The following is a 22980-nucleotide window of genomic DNA, read 5'->3' on the forward strand; positions in this document are numbered from 1 at the left end:
AAGGGAGTTAGAGGAAGAATCTTCATTGTGGTACATGTTGTATGTAGGACCATGATATTTATTAGGGATAATGATTAGGAGAGTGGAATGGTTAAGAATATATATTAATTACTTTTTTGAGCCAATTGCAATGGAATTTCATTTTAATGTGCACTTTGGTGTATGTGAAAAGGTGAAAGGTCCCCTGTGGAAGCACCAAGTCATGTCTGACCCTTTGGGGGGATGCCGCTTTTGTGACATTTTCTTGGCAGACTATAGCAGGGTGGTTTGCCATTGCCTTCCCCAGTTGTCACCTTCCCCAGCAAGCTGGGTACTGATTTTACTGACCTCGGAAGGAAGGCTGAGTAGACCTGAGCTGGCAACCCAAGAATCCAGCTTCCCCTGGGATCGAACTTGGGTTGCGGGGAGAGTTTTGGCTGTAATACTGCTGCCTACCACTCTGCGCCACACAAGGCTTTTGGTGTATGTGGAATGACAATAAAACTCTATCCTATCCTATCCTTTTTTTTTTTTTCATACCACTGGAGCAGGGGACAAGTTCCATTAAAAACTTTCCAACTCAGAAGATAACTGCACTGTCTCCTTCTCCTGTTTTCAGTGCAGGTCCATTGAGAAAATGCATCCTCACAAGATTTTAGGAGTTTGGTGCCACACAGTGTAAAGACACACCCAGGTTTAGAGACCTTGAAAAGACCTTAATATTTTAGGAGAGGTGACCCCATAGCTTTTCATCATAAGGCTTGGATTGTCACAAAACCATCATACTACTTAGCTCACCAGCTATGTTTTCATGCTGTATGTGAAACAAACGATAACTTATATAACATACCAGCATTTAAAAGACCCTGACTCAGCATGATGTGCCAACCCAGAATCTTGAATCTGAAAAGCAACCTTGTAAGCCCAATGCTAGGTTTGATAACAGCTTTAAGCAAGCTGATACTTCTGGGTTCTCCTGAAGCTCAAGGCCAGGGATGGCAATGTGTTGGCTGAACTCCAATGGCTATCAGTCTTCGAACATGGGCAGTGATGAGTTCACACAATTTAGTTTAATCTGAATCTAATCATTGTGAATTGTAAACTATGGTTTATGGCCTCAGCTTGTTCCCTCAGCCAGGTAGTGGGCCACAGATAATGTCTAGTTAGGAAAATTTCAAAACAGCCTTGATTCCAAAACTTGTAACTGAGTACAGCCACCAGCCACAAAATAGCAATGACCCACTACTGAAAGTATGCAACCTGTGAACCTGTTTGTTTGTAAACTCATGTTTATTAACATGTCTTGCCAATCCAGCCAATTGTGGCTTCAACAAATCCATAGTTAAAATCATGGCTCAGAAGGATGTGCAAAGCCAGATGCAGTGAGGAGACAATGAAAGGTATCAGACTATAATAATGTGTTGCATAAACTCACCCAAACTGACATGAACTAGGGCAACTGGATGGGACGTATGCAAAAAAACTGCACCTGCTTCTTGCAATACCTCCCAAACTGTCTGTATCTACATACTGGCATCGAGGAACTCAAGAACTGAAACTGAACACCTATTTTCTGTGTGTGGGAACTGTCCCCAGCTTTGATTAGTTAGAAACCTTTTTAGTGTTCCAGCTAATTCAGCCTAAGACCTATACATGCAGCCTATCAAGGTACAGCTGCCAAAGAACTTCAAGCAGTTTTAATAAGGTTCCTGTAGAAACTCCACCAATGCAAATGAAGAATGCAGATGGGATGTTAGCTGGGAGTTACCCACTCCAAAGAGAGTGGGAAAAATTACACCTGCTGGGTTTCATCACAGGATATTTTGACAATGCAACTTTTGTTCTTTTTTTAAACAAGCAGGAGGGGTTAATAAAGATTTCATACTCACATACAATGAATTATTTTAGACTTGGAAGTTTCACTGTCCTATGCAATCCTCCCCAGTATTGTCGTCTTGATCATGTTGGGGGGCGGGGGGAGGAAGCAGACTTCCCAAATCTGAGTATGCATGAAAGAAACCTTACAAGTGAGACTGATAAATTAAAGCATCCTAAGTGTGCAAAGTTTGGCACTACATATGAAGTTGAATACAGGTGCATACTTAACGTAAGGCTATATAAAGGCAGTACAAAAACATCAGCCACAATCAACCAAGACTGCTTTTCTTGTATAGATGTTGTTGAAAAGAATGCACCTCTGTGGATTATGCCTGACTTCATAAAGCAATGGTGCTGGCCTTTGGCCACAATAAAGAATTTAATCATTTGTAAGGCAGTGCAGCATTTGCATCAATCCTAGTTTAAATATGATATTTAAGTTTTTAAAAAAGTAGTGCCAAAGAATCTCGGTAAATGTGAGCATTTTTGCATTTCTTTAACCGCTTCACTGTATTATTCTCTAGTAGCTGAATGGGAACTCAGTGGGCTGTTCAGAAGACAGCTGAGTACTGATCAATGCCTTTTAGAACTTTCAAAACCAGGGGACATTGTAACCGATTATATACTTTGACATTAATATGTCAATACCTTTGGCATATCAACTCTTCTTAAAAGAAACAGATGTCACAAACAAAATATATACACCCGCATTTGGACAGTAATCCAACTTGGTCCCCTGTCAATGATATTTTGCTTGCTATGTAAGTCAAGACCTAGGCAGAATACTTCCTAAGCTGTTCACATCATCCTGGTTTTAAGGGCAAAGTGGTGATTTACAGGAGCCCAATACATTTGTCAGTTTTGTACCAAGATGCACCACAGTATTTGGACAACGATGCAGCAAAAAGCCATTTATAGTTCAAGTGTTAATCCACTCTACACTTTTGCAGAAACAAGGCTCTCTTGATTGTACACATTCCTTCCTACGCCATCTCCAAACAAAGCATTTCTAAAATGTCTTTATAAGCTTGTTGGTGAAATAATTCTATAGTGCAAAAAACATTTAAAAAGTCCATCTCTAGTATAAAGTGCAGACTTTACTAAGAGGAAGATGCAATCTAATCCGAAGTCCAAAATGATGGATAGGGATCTTCAGGTGATTTCAACTTCATCCTTGAAATGTAGGTACATGAAATATAAGCCTTTTTCAGACTTTGGGGAATATTTAAACAAACAATAGTCACATTTAAATCAGAATGCCACAATCTTGCAGACATTTATTTAAGCATGATTTAATTAAGTTATCAGACAAGATTCTCTGGATTCTGGCTTATTGTTAACATGCTAATTTTGCTGATGGAAAGTATGAAATAATTAGCAGAGAACCAGGCTGAATGCAAATCTTAATTCTGTCAAGCTAAACAAAGTTGTGCAGCATCCAAGTATGGTCTGCAAAGTCCTTATTTCCTTCTGTTCTGCAGGAATGTTTCAATTCCTTTTCAGGTATTTAACACAAGGCTAGTACAGAACTTGATTAAAACAAAGCTGTACAAGTCTCTTGCCAAAATCCTTTTTAAAAGACACTGGAAAGTTATGCATATATATTGTTCAAAGGTGGAAAAATATCAGGAGGACATTAGGCCTGCCTTGTAAGCTTGTGGAAATCATTTTAGAAAAAAGAAACACTTGCTATGTTCAAGAATTGTATTGTTCAAGAATCACCCTTGGCTACAAGGAACAACACTGTTCACTGGAATCCTGACCTCATTACTAATGCATTACATTGTAATGCCACTTAAATGGATATTCACAGCAACTGAGGAAGAAGAGCTAACTTTACCTTTGCAGTAAAGAATTCTGTGCTACCTTATAAGCTAATTCTCATGCTGATAGGCCACTTCATCAGCTGCACATACTGATTCAAGAACGCCTGCATGATAATAAAGTTGTGAATCTTGAAGGGGTCACAAGGCTCTGCTGCTGTTGCTACAAGACAGCAACACAGCTACTCTTCTGCAAACACTGAGGTATACCCACAATGTTTTAAGAAGCAAAGGTACCGCAGGCTGCACCTCTAAATTCTGAAGTTTGGGTAGCTGGAAATACATACACAGCTCTTTTTAAGCAGTAATGCTACTGAGGATGGGCAAGGCTGCTACTTCCAATGTAAATATATTTTAGACTATAATTCAGCTTTCTACAGGAGAAACTATGCCTCTGGTCACTAGGAGGTATATAAGAATAATTACTTTGAATAGACTGAACAATTTACTCTTTCATATGATGGAAACCAGGACTCTGGCTTTCTACTCTAAAGTATTTGCTTATCTGTAACAATTCTTTATTAAATCCTATAATAGTACCTAAAAAAGACACTTTAGCCTATCGTTATTATATACCTAGATACAGATGGCAAAGAGATTATAAAGCAGCAGCTATAGCCAACTATTATTTTACAGAAGGCTACTTGATTAGACCTACAGAACATTACAAAAGTATCTTGAGGGTGTTTTTTAAAAAACAGAAAAACTATTTTGCATTGCCTAAAGGTCAGCTGAAAAAGCTGTCAGCATCTAAACCATCATTCCTCAACTTGGACCACGTTTGTTTGACTGGACTCCTATCTGCCCAAACCAGCATGTCATTGCACCTGACAGAATGAGGATTGCCGGACTAAGTTTAAGCTATAATTCAGTAGGATTTCCATTTCTTTATTTCCTCTTAAAACCTTCAGCTTGCCTCATATATTATGTTTTTGGTGGGCTCAGAAATGCTTCAGAAAATGTAAGTTGACAATGAAAAATTTTCCCCACTCCATATGCATGGTAGAAATGCAATAAACTGATGTAGGCTGAAAAATGTTTGCTCCCACACCATATGGCAACAATCCACAGGCATATAATGTTCAAATGCAACCCTATTGATAATATGCTGGTATTAACATAGAAGTGATAGCAAAATGGATTCCTGAATGCTGTATTGAGTCAATTCCATGGCCCATGGGTCAGTCTAGCTCCCTAATGCTAAATTTTTGTTGTCCAGAGTATTATAAAATCATGCCAGTACTTGGCATCTGGTAAATGTTAAAAATAACTTGTAAGGAAGATTCAAATTATCAAGCACTAACATTTCCAAACTCTGTTTTTACCTGTACTATTGCAAGGCAGAGATTTGTCAGGGCAAATGCTCATATAACTAGCAACTACTGGGCTATCTGAGGATTCCTGCTTGGATACTTTCTATTGGAAAGCATTTCTGATTATCCAGGGGTACTGGGTGAAGACATGAGGTTGAAGTAATCCAGAAAAACAGACAGCTGCTGGTCACTGAGAAGCCCCACTGGATGTTCACCCAATGTAGCAGCCAGGTTGGATTTCAGATCCAAAGGCTGAAAATCCTTGCAGATCAACCCCTCAAGTAACACAACAAACACTTCATCATCAACCCCTAATTCCAGTTCCAACAGTTGCTGCTTCTGGTTATGCTGGAGCTCAGACAGCCAGAAGTGTGCAAAGTGTGTAAAGTGTTCTCCACCTGCCTAGCTCACTAATGAAGACATGAGCTCTCTCTAACCGACCAGTTACTGCAGTACTACTGAAGGGACTCAAGATCTTCTCCAGGAGATCTTTCTCCAGTAAAAACTGGAGACCAAGTGATTCCTTAGATGATACGTCTCTACTTGCCACTTTACTCAGATGTGGCAAGACTTTTTCACCAACATGAGGCAGTGGGATAGTTTGAAACACAGGGGAGCACCTGATCTGGAGAGAGAAAGATTCCTTTTGCCAATGATGATTAGCCAAGTGAGAGCTCTTCACTAAGGAAAAGATCCTTAGAATGTGAAGGATCTCCTTCTGCTGATTTAGGATATTCTTCCGCTGTAGGTGAAGATGTCCCAAACCTTCTTCCTGGGCCATACTGATAAAAGAGAAAGGCATCACTTGCCTGTCCTCAAAGCTCTGCATCGTAGTAATCCAGAGTATATGGTGGAATGTTTTCTGGTTGCAACGTAAGGCATGATTTAATGAATCTCAATGTGAACCTGCAAGAAAGCAAAAACACAGGCAAATAAGCATGTGTTATAAATAAAACTATAAAATTAATCCATTTTTGATAATTTTCTCTATCTTAAACTGAACTGGCCAGTTAACCATTTTAAGGAAGTGTTCAGATTACAGAAACCTTGATGTGGGATATGACCTTAAAGCATAATTTACAACCACAAAAACAAGCAGGAATCACCCCTAGGAACTCATGCTGTCTACCTGAGGAGACAAATAGCTTTCGCTATTAGTTAACTGTGGTTAGATTAAACTAACATTTGGTAAAAGAAGCCAAGGCCATAAAGTATGATTTCATCTTTATTCATTTCAACAAGCCAAATCATGTTTTTTATAATCCTAGCCTGTTTTAGCAAAATATGGTTTAAATCACTTTTTTAATGTTTGACTTTTTTATGCTTGTTGATGTTTTCCAACCTGTGCGTTATTTTGATACTATTCATTATTAAAGGCATTCCCATTTTAGAGGAGAAAGTAAAGTATACATTTTGGTTATAATTTATTTGTTAATGCATAGATTATGCAGATTTAAATTAAACCCAAACCATCAAGTCATAGAACTGCTTTAAGCAAATAAAAACCCATCAACTACATTAGAACACCATCACAGCCCCTTTTAATCTTTACAGCTCAATAAAACAAGACACTTACATTGATCTAAGCTATTCTGAAATCTGTTCAATTTTCACTTACTCTGGTATGTAATTTATTCAATGTGGTTAAAACAAATCAGAATCTACAGCAGCCCTTCTCAACCTTTTGATCCTGGAGGAACCCTTGAAATATTTTTCAGGCCTTGGGGAACCCCTGCACATTCAGGCTCAAATATAGACCAGAAGTTACAAAATTATTTTATTTATTTATTCAAATTTCTATCACTGCCCATCTCCCCCTGAAAAGGGGGGACTCTAGGTGGTTTATTCTATTCGTTTTATGGGTAGGCCTGTGTATATGCACTAACAGTGTTCTTAAACTAAAAACAATGAAACTTACCTCTTTAATGTGAATTTGCCCAAATTTGAAATATTTTTTAAAATAAATTGTGATCTCTCAGGGAACCCCTAGTGACCTCTTGTGGAACCCTAGTTGAGAAACCCTTATCTATAGAAATGGAGCAATATATACAAGTAGTCCTCACTTACCAACAGTAATTGGGACTGGGAACTCCATTGTTCAGCAATACTGTTGTAAGACGCAACATCACGTGACCGTACCAACTTATGATGGCAATTCCAGAAGTCCCAGTTGCTGTTGCTAGGCACATCTGTACAGTTGCAGTGTCCCATGTTCACGCCATTTGCAACCTTCTTCCAGCTTCCCCACTGACTTTGCTTGTTGGAAGCCGGCAGTGAAGGTTGCAAATGGCAATCATGTGATAGAAAGATGCTGTAATGTCATAATCGTAAGCCAGCTGTCAAGTGTCTGAATCTCAATCATGTGACCGCAAGGACACTGCTAGTTGCATCTACAAGGACCCATCATAAGTATTCCTAGTTCAGTGTCGTCATAAATTTGAATGGTCACTGAACGAGTGTACATTAAATGAGGACTACCTGTAAGTAGTAGCAGTAGCCAATAAATATTTAGTTTGAGGTGTGAACCTTATTTTACAGAGCAGAGTATTATACACAATAATAAGCATGCACTATCCAACTTCTCATAAAAAAAGATAGTTGCACTTCAAAAACTTAATTTGTTCTCTTCTAGTATACTTTATCTTATGTTTCATGCTACAATTAGACTGCTGCAATTTAAAACTTTTGCACTTTAGTTGCATGTTGCATATCATTTGTCGTTATCCAGAAAACTGAATAACAGAATATTATCCAACAATTGCTTGTTTAGACGAATAAGACTCCAAAGTGATCTGTGGTGTCTTATGTCAGAGTTATTCTGGAACATCTTTTCTTAAAAAGATTAAATGAAACATTAAAGCATATCCAGATTTAAGGGACTTTCTTCTGGACCAGGACGATTACAATTTTCTTCACAGGAAGAACAGATTCAAGAGAAATGTACTGTACTCGGAACAAGAGAGAAATCAATTTTAAGAAATTGGATGAGTTCTGTGCGCACAGTGTAACAACTTTCATATCCCCAAATAGAATATGGCCTGCTACCTTCAATTGTTAATGAACATGGAGACAACAGTTAAGAAAACAGTGCAGCAATGATGACATAGGGAACTGCTTTTTACCAGATGATATTTGTCCATCTACTGTGAGGTAACCTACAGAAATCCAGATGTTGATGAATTACAACTCCCAGTATTTCTAGAAGGATGTCAAAGCATGTGTGTAATTGCATAACATCTGAAGACCACAGCTTGCTTATCCAAGCTAGTGTAACACTGTCTGCTGACTGGCTGGTTAACCAATCCTTTAATAGGATTAAATCTGAGGCACTTAGCATTCACAACATTTAAATCTTGTTCTAAGAGATCATACAAGGATCACCTATCTGGGAACAGAGCAGCATAACATGGAAACTTCAACCAAAATGTTTTGCACAAACAATGGTTAAGAGTTCAGAAAAAAATACGTATTGGAAAGGAGAGAGGAGAGTTCACTATTAATTCATCAACATTAATTTTGGATAAGCAACAGCTCAAATCAGAGAAGAGAGTCTGAGTCCCATCTGCTTATCTCACTTTAATATTGAGAATAGGAAACAAATTGCACTATTCTTACCCACTAACTCAATCCAATTTTCTAGAACCACACAACACAGTGACCCATAAACTAATTAGCCAAACCAGGATTGGCTAGTTTGTGGCTTAGTGTACTGGGTGAACACAACCCCAAAGGCCTAAGAAAGGAAGCACACTGTGTACTCTGACCCAATGTTTGTCAAATGAAGCCAGAGACATTGTTTATGTATGCAGCTCAGCAAACTATGATACATTCTGACATGTGAAGAATCTTAACCTTAAAGATACATTTTTCCCAGTCACCCATGAAGTAGCATACAAATTACTATCTCAAAATATAATGCTTTAAAAAAAGTCAGAGATTCTAGCACATGACATCAAAAGCTATAAAATGTACACAATACAACATATACATTGTTTCACAGATTAAATTAACCCAGAATATGGGATGGATTGGATTAGCATGTTGTGTCAACCAAGTGTTGTGTAGTCTATAAACCATGATTCCAGCAAACTCTGGTTTATTCAATAAACCACAGAAAAACAAACTATGGCTTAGCGCATGACAGAATCATCACAGAAATCCAGAGTATAAATAAGACAACATCCAGGGCATGCAACTCAGGGTACAAAAATACCACTCTTTAAACAGCACAGATACAGTAGTTGTTGAACTGCCTTCTTAAAATGAACACCTTTATTAGGGAAGGCCTATGCTCTACAAGGGGGACGCGGTGGCGCTGCGGGTTAAACCGCTGCGCTGCTGAGCTTGCCGATCGGAAGGTCGGCGGTTCGAATCCGCGCGACGGGGTGAGCTCCCGTTGCTAGTCCCAGCTCTTGCTCACCTAGCAGTTCGAAAACATGCAAATGTGAGTAGATCAATAGGTACCGCTTCGGCGGGAAGGTAACGGCGTTCCGTGTCGTCATGCCGGCCACATGACCACGGACGGGTCTACGGACAACGCCGGCTCTAACGGCTTAGAAACGGAGATGAGCACCGCCCCCTAGAGTCGGACATGACTGGACTTTACGTCAAGGGAAACCTTTACCTTTACCTTATGCTCTACAACTGCATTTCCCACAATACTTTTGTAAGGAAAGAGCACTGATTCTGGCAACATTCTCTGTGCAACTATTAATGAGGGAGGAACTCTCATCACTTTCTGACAAAGCTTAATCTGAACCCCAATTTTGACCTGGGATCTGCTCTTAGCCTCCGGGCTAAACCAAGAAATGTGTAAAACTTAATCATGGGTTCTGAGTGCTTACATGTGTGTGTAAATGAGTGCATATATGTTTATTTGCATTCATCAGCTCAGCCAGATTTTTTTGGTTAAAATTCATGTTTCTCCTGTCCTCAGTGTAACCAATGCAATGCTTCCTTCTCCAATTATTTTCCCCTCACAACAATGACCTTATGAGGTAGGCTCAACTGAGAGATAATATTGGGCCCACAGCTATCCAAAGAGCATCTGTGGCTGAGAATGGATTTGAATCCCAAGCTTCCCCATTTGGAAATTAAGAGAGGGTTGTAGCATATGCTTTTGTCATCTTTTGCTTTTATATTATTAGTGTTATTCTTCTGTATGATGATTATGGTTTTAAGGGTTATTATTTGGTTGTTAGTCATTCTGAATCTCTAGGGCTGGGCAGAATATATATGTTAGTAAGTAAAAAATAAATAATCCAGCTCTAGCTCAGGATGTTGTGGGAACTCACTCCCAGGGACTACCTGATGATTTGGTGTTTTATGCAAATCTGCAATATAGGGTTAATTCAGCAAACCACTGAAGTAGGCATAGATAAGTATTACAGTCAACTTGATTTACTATGTTCTCATTTAGCCCAGGTCAGTTAAATCCCCAGCAGCTACATTCACATCACACATACATTTGATTAGATTTAACCTTGGTTTGTTTTGGGTGGCCTTGCATGTGCGCAAACTCACTCCTTTCAGTTAGTTAATGAATCAGTACATTGGAGGAATCCAGAAAGTAGGGTAACTCAGTAACCAAGCTAAGTGTGTATTGTTAATATGGTCTGTGGTCAGTACAAACCCAGAAAGCAGGGTTACTTCACTAAGCCATTATATCATTACAGGATGTCACTGCCAGCTATCCCTAAAGTTAGCTTTGCTTGGGATACGAGCCCAGGGATTTCAGTTTGCTCATAAGACATGTTCGTACAGGGAGTAGAATTTAAAATTAAAATAAATAAAACTGGCAGAGACTGACCCATGTGAGGAGCCTCTCCCATCCCATGCTGATTCTCCTCCCCCCAAAATCCCTCACCTGTAGCCTGACGTTGAACATCATCGAAGCCACGAGGTACAGGTAAGGGAAATTGATGCGGAGCTTCCAAGCCAAGTCGAAGAAAATGAGGAGGGTCCGCGTCAGCCCTTTGCAGAAGATCCCGTATGAGCGGGCGGTGGCCGACTGGGAAAGCCGGGCAGCCAAGGCGGACAGCAGCACAGTCGTCGTCGTCGTCGTCGCCGCCATCGACGCCCGCACTCACCTGCCGAGCCAGGCCTCATAGGCTCCGCCCGCACCCGCAGAGACCCGGATGTCCATGGGGCGAAGGAGCGCAGCTGAAGAGCTAATCCAGCCGCTAGCCTGACGCTGACAATGACGCAGCGTCTTACGTCATGACGCATAGTTCCACCTCGACCAATCCAGTCTTTCTATAAGGATAGCTCCCTTCCCCCCCCTACTTATTGGAGCGTTTTCCACGCTGCTTCCTCCAACTTTCCAATAAGCGATATTCTGCTTTGGTGGAATTGGACGTTTTGCCTTTAAATCTTCGGGCGGGCTTAAGACAACATTGATAGTTTATCATTAGAACATCACAAATTACAAAACTTTATGCTGCTTTTGGGAATCATGCCAGGATTTGTTCCCCTTTTACCTTTATTTCCGGTGTAAAACACTGTGGTTGCAAACAAGGGCAAGGGGTTGTAGATGGCTGAGTCTGCTATCCTCTGGTCTTTGGTGTAGGGGAGACCTATGACCCTTTTTCTGTCAGGTTGGGAGGGAGCAAAGTGACCATTTTTCAGCAGGGCAGTGCTATAAACCAGCATTTCTCAATCTGGGAGCCTTTAAAATGTGTGGACTTCAACTCCCAGAATACCCCAGCCAGCATGCTGGGGTAGTGTGAGTTGGGGAATGAACGCGGCGGTAATATGGATATTTGAAGCTTTTCCTTCCTGGGATGTCTGACTAGGGCTGGTGTTGCCTGTGTTGCAGGGGTGACAGCTGAGCGATTGGTCTCCCGTGCAAACGAGAGAGGAGGTGACACATTATGCAGAGATGGGGCGGGAGTTGGCTGGTCCCAGAAAGGAAAGTGTTTGCGACCCTCTTGGGGGGTGCACGGAGCTGCGACCACCTGCTGAAGATCCCTGATGAAGAGCAGAGACGGTGTCACAATTTCGTAGGCACCTAAGGCTGATATCCCCGCTGAGGAGTCAGAAACTTCAGGCAGGAATTTAAGTCAAATCGGCTTTTTCTTTATTAAAATGCAATGGTTTGAGAAAGAGAGAGATACACACACACACACACACACACGTGTGTGTGTGAGTGCACACACATGTCAGAGAAATTGGCCAGAGAAAATATAGAGTGAGGGGCAGATCCAAGGCACCCCATTGACAAAGTAGATATTTGAAGTCCTTTTTGTTCCACCCCTCTTATACAGTAAAAACCCTTTTTTCTTCTCCAGAGGGAAACATTAATTTGATCTCCCAAATGTTTGGAGGATAAAAGATGTCTGGCTTCTGATTTTCAAGTGAAGTGAAGGTGATAAGACATCTGCTGGTTGGAATCTCATCCAGATGAAAAACTGCTTAACAATTAACTGCCCAGCACATCTGACTTTATGTACCCATGTCTAATTGCTAGCTGGATTTTAACATATTCAACTAGCTTTATCCTCTACCCATGGCACAACTTTCTATCATTCCCCCCCCCCTTCAATATGTTTTCTGTATTCATGTCACTCACACACACTGACATTCCTGCGCTGCTGAGCTTGCCGATCGGAAGGTCGGCGGTTCGAAACCGCGCGGCGGGGTGAGCTCCCGTTGCTCGTCCCAGCTCCTGCTCACCTAGCAGTTCGAAAGCATGCAAATGTGAGTAGATCAATAGGTACCGCTTTGGCGGGAAGGTAACGGCGTTCCGAGTTGTCATGCTGGCCACATGACCCGGAAGTGTCTATGACTACGCGGGCTCCAAGGCTTAGAAACGGAGATGAGCACCGCCCCCTAGAGTCGGACACGACTGGACTTTACGTCGAGGGAAACCTTTACCTTTACCTATAATACATTGTGTAAAGAGAATTGCCAAAGCTGGTGTTTTACCTGACGGCACATCAATAACAATAATAAAATAATTTAGCCCAGAGGACAATGCATAGGATGCATTACAATAGGAAGTAAATAAGAAAAATAAGATTTTCCCAAATTCCCATTTGATAGACAAGAAACTTTTCTAAGTATAAGGTGGAATAGCAAAAAACTCCCCTCATTCTAAAGTCAAAGACATCTACATTTAACAATGAAGTTACCCAAAGACATTCAAATTTAGTTGAATAATCAGTTCAATTCCTCTATTAGCAGTAGGTATTTAAGAATACATTCAAACAACAAACTTCACATGTAGCTTCTCATGCCCCAGATGTATACAGGAATATGTGTTCATTTCTTACAATATGAGTTCCCATTTCTCATCAGACCCTTCAGTGGGCATATTAAGATTAGAGAGAGAAGGGCAAAATTCTCAGCTCCAGATAATTGTAGGCACATACAATGCTGAATCTATTGTCTTGAGAAGATGGCTTCAGAATCTAAGCTATTTAATGCAAAGCAGAATAGTTCTTCAGAAGCTGGTCCTTCAGGAGGATTTTATGCACATCACCATGTGAAAATAGAGTCATATTTATATCTATATATCAACAGAGGATCTTCCCTCACAGTTGGCTTTAATGCAATAAAATACTTCTTTAACAGACACAGAATGCTGTATATATCTCTAAGTGACACTAACAGATAATGCATGTATTTAACAAAGCATATGTGACTGCAGCTGTAAGGATCTAACTCTGACTATGGTACATCCAGCAGTGCTTTCTCTGAAATCAACCAAATGCACTATGGGAGAAATGCCATTAGTAATTCTGTATGGACTAGTCCAATTTGCTTCAAAAGTATGTGACCTTGCTTCTAATTTTGCAACTCATAAATCTGGGATTGCATAATTCTTCACTTTTGCTACCTAAAAAGGTTTTCCAAAATCTCTTCTCACATGCTCAAAGACTATATCTAAATTACATCTGGACTGTAAGAAAATACTATATATTTAAGTATGAGCATTCAGTCAGTTATACATTTTGTTTTATGCTGATCACACAGTGGTTCCTCCAACTTTTCTTAAATTACTTTTGACAAACTGATGTGTTACTTGGCAAACATCATAAATTAATTATGCAGGACTATGAGAGCTTCTGCTTGCTGGTTTAGCTTGCAAACTGTGTGAACTTTCACCCACTTCAACCTCTCTTCTCTTTTTTCTCTGATTCTTCACTAACACAGAATCTCCTACCCCTTCTTTCCACACTTCTCTGTACCAACTGCAGTATATTATGTACACAACTTCATCTTTGCTCAAAACTGCACAGCAACTATTTCTATTGAAATAGCTGGATAAGCTCATGGCTCTTGTACATCTGCAACTTTGGATCCTCAGCCACCCAAGGGAGGGCCTCTATACTAACAGTTTTTGCAATGGTCAGTTCCCACTTTTACAGGGGAGCAGCTCCCAGAGCCCGAGTTACTGCACTTTGGGAGTAGTCCCTGTTCATCACACTTGAGAAATAGATTGTCATAGGAAACAGGCCCACCAGAATGGTGGTTAATCCATGATAAATGGTGGTGTTCCTCAGGCTCTTCAACAACTGATTGGCAGGAGCAGGTGAGGGCCCAGTCAGGTGACCAGGGCCCAGATCCTGGTAGGGTGGTCACTCTAAAGACATGTCAGTAGCTTCGGTGATAAGTGATGTGATAAGGTAGGCTTGAGAAGCAAAGATGCCAATGTTTTTATGTGAGCTGTGCCTGAAGGTGGCCTATTTAAGAACAGCTGTAACAGACTGGCCTCCATGGAAACAGTTCTCCAATTGGCTATAATTGTCTCCTGTATGACTCTGGACTAAATCTGTCACGCCTGCACCACGCTTGGGACAAGACCTCACTCTCCTGTATATGTGCTTAGCTGCTCTCTGCTGGCCTTTATAATTGCTTGAAGTACTACTCATTAATAAGCCACTTATAAGGGGCTCTCTCAGTTACAGTGGCGATGGGTACACCGTCGGAAGACCTGAAGGACCGAGTTAGGGATTGATCCTTATGAAGAAAATCTATCTATGTAGTTGCTAAGAGTTGGCACTGACTTGATGGTACTTAATCAGTGAAAAACAACAATGATAATCTAGCTGCAGGTGTGTTTGCTTAGCTTAGACAAATGGAAATTTATGTTCTAGAGCTCAAATGTGCAGTTCCTCTGATAGGTGGTATACTTAGACATTACCCAACACTGTCAAGAAACTTCCATTTTGTGTCTGAGAAATGGCCTCACTGGGAGGAAGTGGAGGAATGTGCATGATCCTTAGCCTGATACCAATATCACCCTTTGAGCTGAACTGTACCTTCCACAGGGATATCCATGGGAGGTCCTTGTACAGTCATGCTGGGATAGCGAGGGCCAAATACCAGTTCTAAAATCTGAAGCACAAAAAGGAACTCAGAGTAGTCTTCTAAATAAGAGTCACAGGAGTGCCTCTCTCTGATTATCGCTTCTAAAGGAAGGCTGGCACATGACTTGATATCAATTATGACAAGCCACACTTACATTTGTTTAAAGACCACATTTCACAAAAGTGTTAGTGAATTATTATTCTGCTTATGTTATTTTTTAATGTTCAGGTAATCAATATTAAAAAGTTTGCTTTAATGTACACAGATACGTGTTATTTTTACTTTTTATACAGAATTTTATTTCTGAAAAGTTTTTGAAGAAAACTATTTTATAGGTCTACCATTATAATAAAACCATTCTTCAGTCAATGAATACATATTTTAAAAATGATATAATTTTAATCATTTTTAGTGCTCGCTTTCACTCTTCAAAATTTTGGACAATAAATTATATAGTCACCCTAATTGACTACATAATTGATGAGCATCCAAGTAAATTCAAGGCTTTCTTGGAGTTGCTCAGGGTCCTTGGAAGGGCCTTAATTATGTATGTATAAGGTTGTTTGGAAAACAGACTTTGCACAAGAACCAATCCCTTGCTGTAACAAACACCAGAGGGGAAAGTGCTCTCTAAAACATAACCCTAAATCCTCCACAATGCAAAAATCACCCATGACAGATATCCAGGAAGTTCTCACCATCTTAGCTGATGCACAAAGGGTTGATTGGAAGGGATTTGAAAACTTCGGGATATAGGAAAGGATCAATTCATAGCCCCTTTGATTTTCACTATTTACAGTCTAGTCATCTGGCTTAGACACTAGCTTTCTGCATTAGGAAATAAAGTGTTACATTCATCCAAAAGGAAGACAACCCTAAATATAAGACACCTTTCACCAAAGGAAAGATTATTCAAGAAAACAAGATTGTATCTTATTCCCATTACTATATTCTCAGAGAATGTAAGATTCTCCTTCTTTTAAATTATTTGGGAAAATTGCCATTTAATAAGCCATGTATTATAACAACATCATTTTAAACTTATGTATAAAATTTCATTACTTCAGATGTACCTGATACTTACAATATTTCTACAGATATATTGTGCTTACAGAGTTGATCACTAAAAGGGTAGTATAATGTTTCTATTAACTTATGCTTCCTAAAACGCTCAAAGGAACACATTGGCTACTAGGCCTGTTCTTTCTTATACTGGAGGAACCAAGTACATTCTTGCTACGAGTAAACTTTTGGGGCCAACGCACAGAAGCATCTCCTCTATACAGTTCAATTATGCCCATGCAATAATGTCACTGTTTGGCTTTCTTTAAGCTAACTGTTGAGGAAGCCGGTCGAGGCAGCACGCTGTGTTCTGAAAGTGGCACTACATGCTGAAGTAGACTTGTGCAGAGCTGAGGATGGTTAACTTCTTTAATTCTTGGTTAAAGCTAACATTGTGCCCATAAAGATTTGGTATTTTTTCTTCTGTATTTGTCTTTATTCTCATGCATTCCACCGCCTTCCATTTCCCTCTCATATCTCGCTTTTTGACTTTTCTTCATTTCTCCTCACTTCCTCTATCACGTTTCTCTTTCTATCCCCTCCGTTTCCTCAAAAGATTCATCTGCATGGAATATCCCTAGTGTAAAGGTCCATTGCAATGCATGGTTGATCAGCAAGAACTGTGGGAGAGCCACGCTTGGGTGTCTTTGTGAGTGTCCCTGAGAGACAGAATTCCACCCGAGCAACGATTAGGGGGAAGGTGTTACAACGATACAGAAAAAAAGGTTGCGGTGCAGGAAATACGGTGGAGGGAAGGGAAAAGCAAATGGCGTCTTCCGCCCTGGCTCCGTCCGCTCTTCAGCCCCCAGGCGCAAATTCCTCGGGCCTCTCCCTGCTCGTGCCTAACCGTGGCATGCACATTCCCTGGCCACATTGTTACGCCCCCTCAGTTGGCAGCTGTTGCTATTTTCGCCTTTCTCCCTCCCTGTCCCAAAGCAACTCACAGTATTTCCACCCTTTCCCCTCAGAGGTTCCCTCTCGCAGCCCACCATGGCCCGGCTCCAGGGGCCTCCACCCGCCTCCGGCCAGGCCTCTTCTCCCTCCAAGGCTCCCTGAGGCTTCTCAGGCCTGCGGTTTGCTTGAGGAGGGGCGACCCCGCACCGTCCGCACTGGCTCCATCCGCCATTAAGCCCCGTCCTGCCAAAGGTCCTCCCTCCATCAGGACGGTCTGGCCGTCAGCCAGAGCTCCCCTTTTGTTCCCTTGCCAGCAGCCACAATATTCCACGCCTCGGTCTTTTGGGTTTTCAGGCGTCAGAAATGCGTTTCCAGACGACTTTTGCCTCAGAAGGTGAATATAGAAAAGGCCGCTCTCCTGGGCCTTGGGGGCTTTGCTTTCTGTGGCCCTCATTTGTGTGGGGTTTTGCTCTTCTGGTCCATTTCCTTTCACATGCTGGTTTTTTACTTCTAAGCCGCCCGGAGTCATTCAAGAGTCGGTCGATAATGTTTAGTTAAATTTAAATCTTGTCCCTCCTTAGTTATTAATGCAATAGCGCCTTTCCACGGCTCGGGCATCCCATCACCCTTGCAGAATAAAATTCACTGTATTCTGAAGAGGTTGTAACATCGCATCTTCAGAGCATTGATAATAAGAGCCTGGCAGTCCATCTGGTCCAGAGGCTTTTCCTGGTTTAACCTTTTTTTATGGCTTCCGAAAGTTCCATTATTTTTACAGGCCCATTCATCATCTGCCTTTGTATGTCTGGAAGCCATGGTAAATTCTGCACTCTTAGGGAGTCATCTATTTTTTTTCCAAGGAGATATCCTATCTTTTATATAAATTGGAATAATACTGATGGAAAAAATTTTCTATAGCCACATTACCTGTTAAAAACGTCTCTCCCTCTTGAAGCTTCAAAATCATCTTCTTTTGCTTTTCCTTCCTTAGTTTACAAGCAAACCATTTCCCTGGTTTATTTGAAGATTCAAAATTCTTTTGCTTAACATAGTTCATTTTAGTTTCCATTTCTCTTACTGTCAACATTGATAGCTGTTGTTGTAAACATTTAATTTGATATAAAATACTTGTTTTTGCCAGTGATTTCTTTAATTGTTCCTCTTTTCTCTTTATCTCCTGTAAGCTAGCCTGCATTTTCTCTTGTGCTTTTTTCTCAAATTCAGTATTATATTGTATGAAATACCCTCTAAAAAGGCTTTACTTGTTTCCCAAACGGTTCTTAAGTCCATGCCTATTTAAATTATTTTCAAAGAATTCTGTCAGTTTCTTTTTACAGTCTTTCACTATGCACTCTTTGAGTAATAACGTTTCATTTAGTCTCCGTGTATAAGTGGTAGATTTCCTTTTGAAAATCAAACTCACTGGGTTATGATCAGAAAGTCTTTGGTAAAATTTCAGGTTTAGAGGTCTTAGTAGCCAATTTTTTTGAGATCCATATCATATATGTTCTTGAGAATGATTTATGCCTTTCTGAAAAATACGTATTTTCTCTGGAATTGCCATTTTTCTTTCTCCATATATCAACTAAAGGCTAAATTGTCCATCAAAAAGAGTCTTTGGTAATTTACCCTGAGTATTTTTCATTTTCTTCTCTGATGTTCTGTCTGTCTGTGGAGAGACCACACTGTTCCAATCTCCCATCAAACAGCAATTTTCACATGAAAAACCTGACAGTTGATTCATAAGTTTCTTATAAAAATTCCCTTTATCTTCATTTGGAGCATAAAGTCCCAAAAGAAAAGTTTTAAGTCCCCATAATTCAATTTCCACCCCCACAAATCTGCCATGACTATCAGTCAATATAAATTGTGGTTTTAGTTGGGGGTTAACATACAGGAGAACTCCATTAATTTTCTTTGGTCTTGCTGAAATAAATTCTTCTCCCACATTTTTGCAGTTTTTGCACTCTATATCATTGTTTCTAATACAAGTCTCTTGTAAGCAAATTATATCCTTTTTTAGTTTTTTTTAAATAATGAAGTAGGTTTTTCCTTTTTGTGGGGTGGCATTTGCCCCATTTATGTTCCACATTAAACATTTATAGTCCATGGTTAGGCCAGTAATTTAATAAAATCTATGCCAGTAGCACCTAATTGCAAATCCTCTTTTTCCAGAACCATTTGCTGTTGTAATCTCTTCATCTTATTTGTAATTTCCCCTACATGAGGCTACCCTTGAAGAGTATCCAGAAGCTATAGCTGGTTCAGACTGCGGCCGTGCAAGCAGTCTTGGGTGCCCCAAGGATGGCACAGGTAATACCGTTGCTGTGCAAGCTGCATTGGGTGCCAGTTTGCTTCTGGGTCCAATGTTGGTTATCACATTTAAAGCCCTACATGGCATGGATTCAGGTTACCTGAGGGATCATCTTACCCCCATTATATCGACCTGTCCCACCTGGTCAGTCAGAGAGGGCATGTTACAGACCCCATCCACGAGAGACTCAATCGGCTGTGTCCAGGAAGAGGGCCTTCTCTGCCATGGCCCCCGCTCTGTGGAACGCTCTTCCCCCAGAGGTGAGGCAGGCCCCCTCTCTCCTGGCCTTCTGGAAAGGGGTAAAGACCTGGCTCTGCCATCTCGCTTGGGGTGGGAGGGGGCGTAAACAATCCTAGGGGTGGTTAGCGCCCTAAAGAGGCCCCCATGTATTTATAAATTTAAATTAAGAACTTTTAATGTTGCCATCCTGGATTTTATATTATTTATATTTATTTATATTTATATTTATGAGGTACTGTTTTTATTGTGTTTTAATCTGTGTTTATTTTAGTTTTATTGTAAACTACCCAGAGTCCCTCTTCTGAGGGGGTTGGGTGGTGACAAAATTTGAAATATAAATAACTAAATAGCCATCTGAGTCTCTTCCAAATCACTTTTAAATTTTTCCAACAATTCTCTAGCCTTTTGAACCGTATTCAACTGAAATCTTCTCTGTTGAAAATTGAACACCTTCCAACTTCTCCCAATGGAATGGGATCTTCTTTTGCTTTAATACCTCAGTCAGAGAAGAATAATCCTTTCATTTTCATAAAATTCTAATAGGAATTTCTTTTAAAATGATTATATCTGCATTATCCATTTTCAATCTTGACTTAAAATGCTGTTGTAAAACTTAATCTCTTCTCCTTTTTCTTACAAAATGCACTAAGACATCTCTTGGAACATGTTCTCTTGTAGCATAATGAGAATTAATTCAACACAGTTTATCAATCTCGTTACTATCATCTTCTTCCCAATCTAAAAAAATATAACAGTGCTTGAACAACTTTTCTCCTAATATCTGAATCTGTATCCTCTGGGATGGCTCTAAATCCAAAACAAAACTTTCCCTAAATTCCAACAATTTATACAATTTATCCTTTATAAGTCAAATTGTCCATTCCTCCTTCAGATTCTAAATCTCTAATTCCAGATTTATTCTCTAAAATTTCCACTTTATCATTACTTTGCTTTATTTCTCCAAAGATTTATTTCAGATCTCCAGACAATTGTTCTATAGAATTATTCATCTTATCCAATCTTTCTTCCATCTTCTTTTCAAAGGTCATAAATTTGGCATTCAATTTAACTTCCAATAATTGCACCAGTTTAGATCTTAATTCATCAAACATTTCTTTAAGTAAGGTGAAAGAAATTGCCTTTTCCTCTTTTCCTTCCTTCTCTAGTGCGTGCTCTGAGGAGCCTCTTCTAGCATCCAGTCAAACTCTTTGTCTTCTTGTTATATTGGAAGAGGAAAAAAGAAAAAAAACAAAAGTTTAAAAGTACAGAATTAAAAACAAATAAACAGGGAGCTCACTCCCTCTAGTGCAAGGTTTCTCAGCCAGGATTCCATGGAACCCTAGGGTTCCATGAGAGGTCACTAGGGGTTCCCTGGGAGATTACGATTTATTTAAAAAATTATTTCAAATTCAGGCACCCTCACATTAAAGAGGTAAGTTTCATTCTTAATTTTTAATTTAAGAATTCTGTTAAAGCATATATGTATAGGCCTGCACATGAAACAAATGTAGTAACTTGGTATATTCTGGCCTATATTTGAGCCTGAATGTGCAGGGGTTCCCTAAGGCCTGAAAAAGATTTCAAGGGTTCCTCCAGGGTCAAAAAGTGGAGAAAGGCTGCTCCTGTGCATTTAAAGCGGAAATTACAGGACTTGCAGAAAGAGGTCTCCGCAAAAATAGACTAAATGGATTACTGTGCTCTTTTGATATATGATCCCATTCAATTAGTAAGTTGGTTTAAACAAAATAAAAGACTTTCCCATGGAAGAGCCAAATCCAATTTTAACCGTGCAGATTCGTAAAAAATTAAAATTTTAAAAATTCAAAAACAAATCTTCCCATTTCTCCGTTGTTAACTTTCTTATGTCACTTTAATTATCCCGCTTTTCGCAAAGTTTCAAAATAGTTTAATTACTTTAAGTCACTAAATCTTTCCCAAACTATATAGTCCTAAAAAACCCAAAGAAAATACGAAGAGAAATACTTATCTGTTGTAAAAGAAAGGCTCTCTTAAACTGAAGAATAGGTAGAATCCAAAAGTGAAATAGAAACGGGGTCAGCAGCTTCCCAAATACATAAACAGGCTGCACCTCAGCCATGAACAATGATGTATTCCTGGCCTCCCAGCTGCTCTACTTGCCAGCCGTTCACAAAAGCCTCTGTTCATGCCATTAGCCCAGGAGGAATGGCCGTCCAAAGATCAAATAGGTCGATTTAGAGCTTTCTCCTTCGTCCAGGGGAAGAAGAGTGTCCTGCGGTGTCCGCGAGGCACTAATCAGCTGAGATGCCGTCTCCTCTAGCTTGAGGACGGTCAAACCGCCATGCCCTCCAGTGGAAGTGTATAGCCAGAAGTATTCTTGAATCATTTCCATTGGACTAATGTAAAATGTTCACTTCTTCCCCCCACCCTTTTATGTTTCAGAAATGGAAGAATCTTCCATTGCTTTCCTGACATCTGTCACTAAGGAGGATTCAGGAACCTTGCCATTTTCCCATGAAACAATAACGTTCTTGGTGTTCTACGGCATGTACTTCTTCATTGCCATATGGATCGTTCTGTGATAGTTCAGGCAAGTCCCCCATTGTGGGAAAGATTCGTCCTGTTGACAAATACATTCTTCAAGCAGGCTTCATCCACAAGTGGGCTTCTTTCTGAGCCAAAACAGTCCTGCTCATCCCCAAGAGAGTGGCATCAGGGGACCCTAGGGCAGTGAAAACCCTAAGAAATTTTGCTTGAACTAATTTAAGATCCACCAGTTTATTACAAATAATAATAATAACCCTTATTAATGTTAAGAAAATAATGTAAAGGTTAATATTTTATTTTGTTCTTCAATCCCCAGGCAAAGGTTTTTCAGTGGGAGAGTGTCACCGCTACAACCCTCTACCTCCGACATCAGCACCCAGACAGGAGACTGGATGGCTGTACCATTTCCCACTGAAATCAAAATAGTGAATAAAATAAGACCCAATTTAAGAAAAACAACAGGAGGACTTCCCACAATATCTATTTAGCCTTTAGCCCATCTCTGAATTTATTCGCTTGCTCAGTATTATTAATTTTTTGTTCCTTGTGTTACCTTGAATTTTAGGCTTTGTTATTAGTTTTATAATAAAGGTGATCTTAGCATTTTAGCATGGCGGCTAGGTCTCTTTTCTAACTT

The 22980-nt window shown here is 40.0% G+C and overlaps 1 protein-coding gene across 1 annotated transcript; it reads right to left on the reverse strand.

Moving 5' to 3' along the window:
* Positions 1 to 2753: 2753 nt before the first annotated feature.
* On the reverse strand, positions 2754 to 11133 carry LOC134491322 (small integral membrane protein 10-like protein 2A). Its single transcript, XM_063294997.1, has 2 exons — positions 10860 to 11133; positions 2754 to 5899 (listed from the first exon to the last, which is right to left on the reverse strand). The coding sequence occupies exons 1-2, from the start codon at positions 11064 to 11066 to the stop codon at positions 5879 to 5881; spliced, it is 228 nt and encodes a 75-aa protein (XP_063151067.1). The 5' UTR covers positions 11067 to 11133; the 3' UTR covers positions 2754 to 5878.
* Between the last annotated feature and the right edge of the window lie 11847 nt (positions 11134 to 22980).

The sequence above is a fragment of the Candoia aspera genome, chromosome 2 (assembly GCF_035149785.1).
Source record: "Candoia aspera isolate rCanAsp1 chromosome 2, rCanAsp1.hap2, whole genome shotgun sequence".
Classification (NCBI taxonomy): Eukaryota; Metazoa; Chordata; class Lepidosauria; order Squamata; family Boidae; genus Candoia; species Candoia aspera.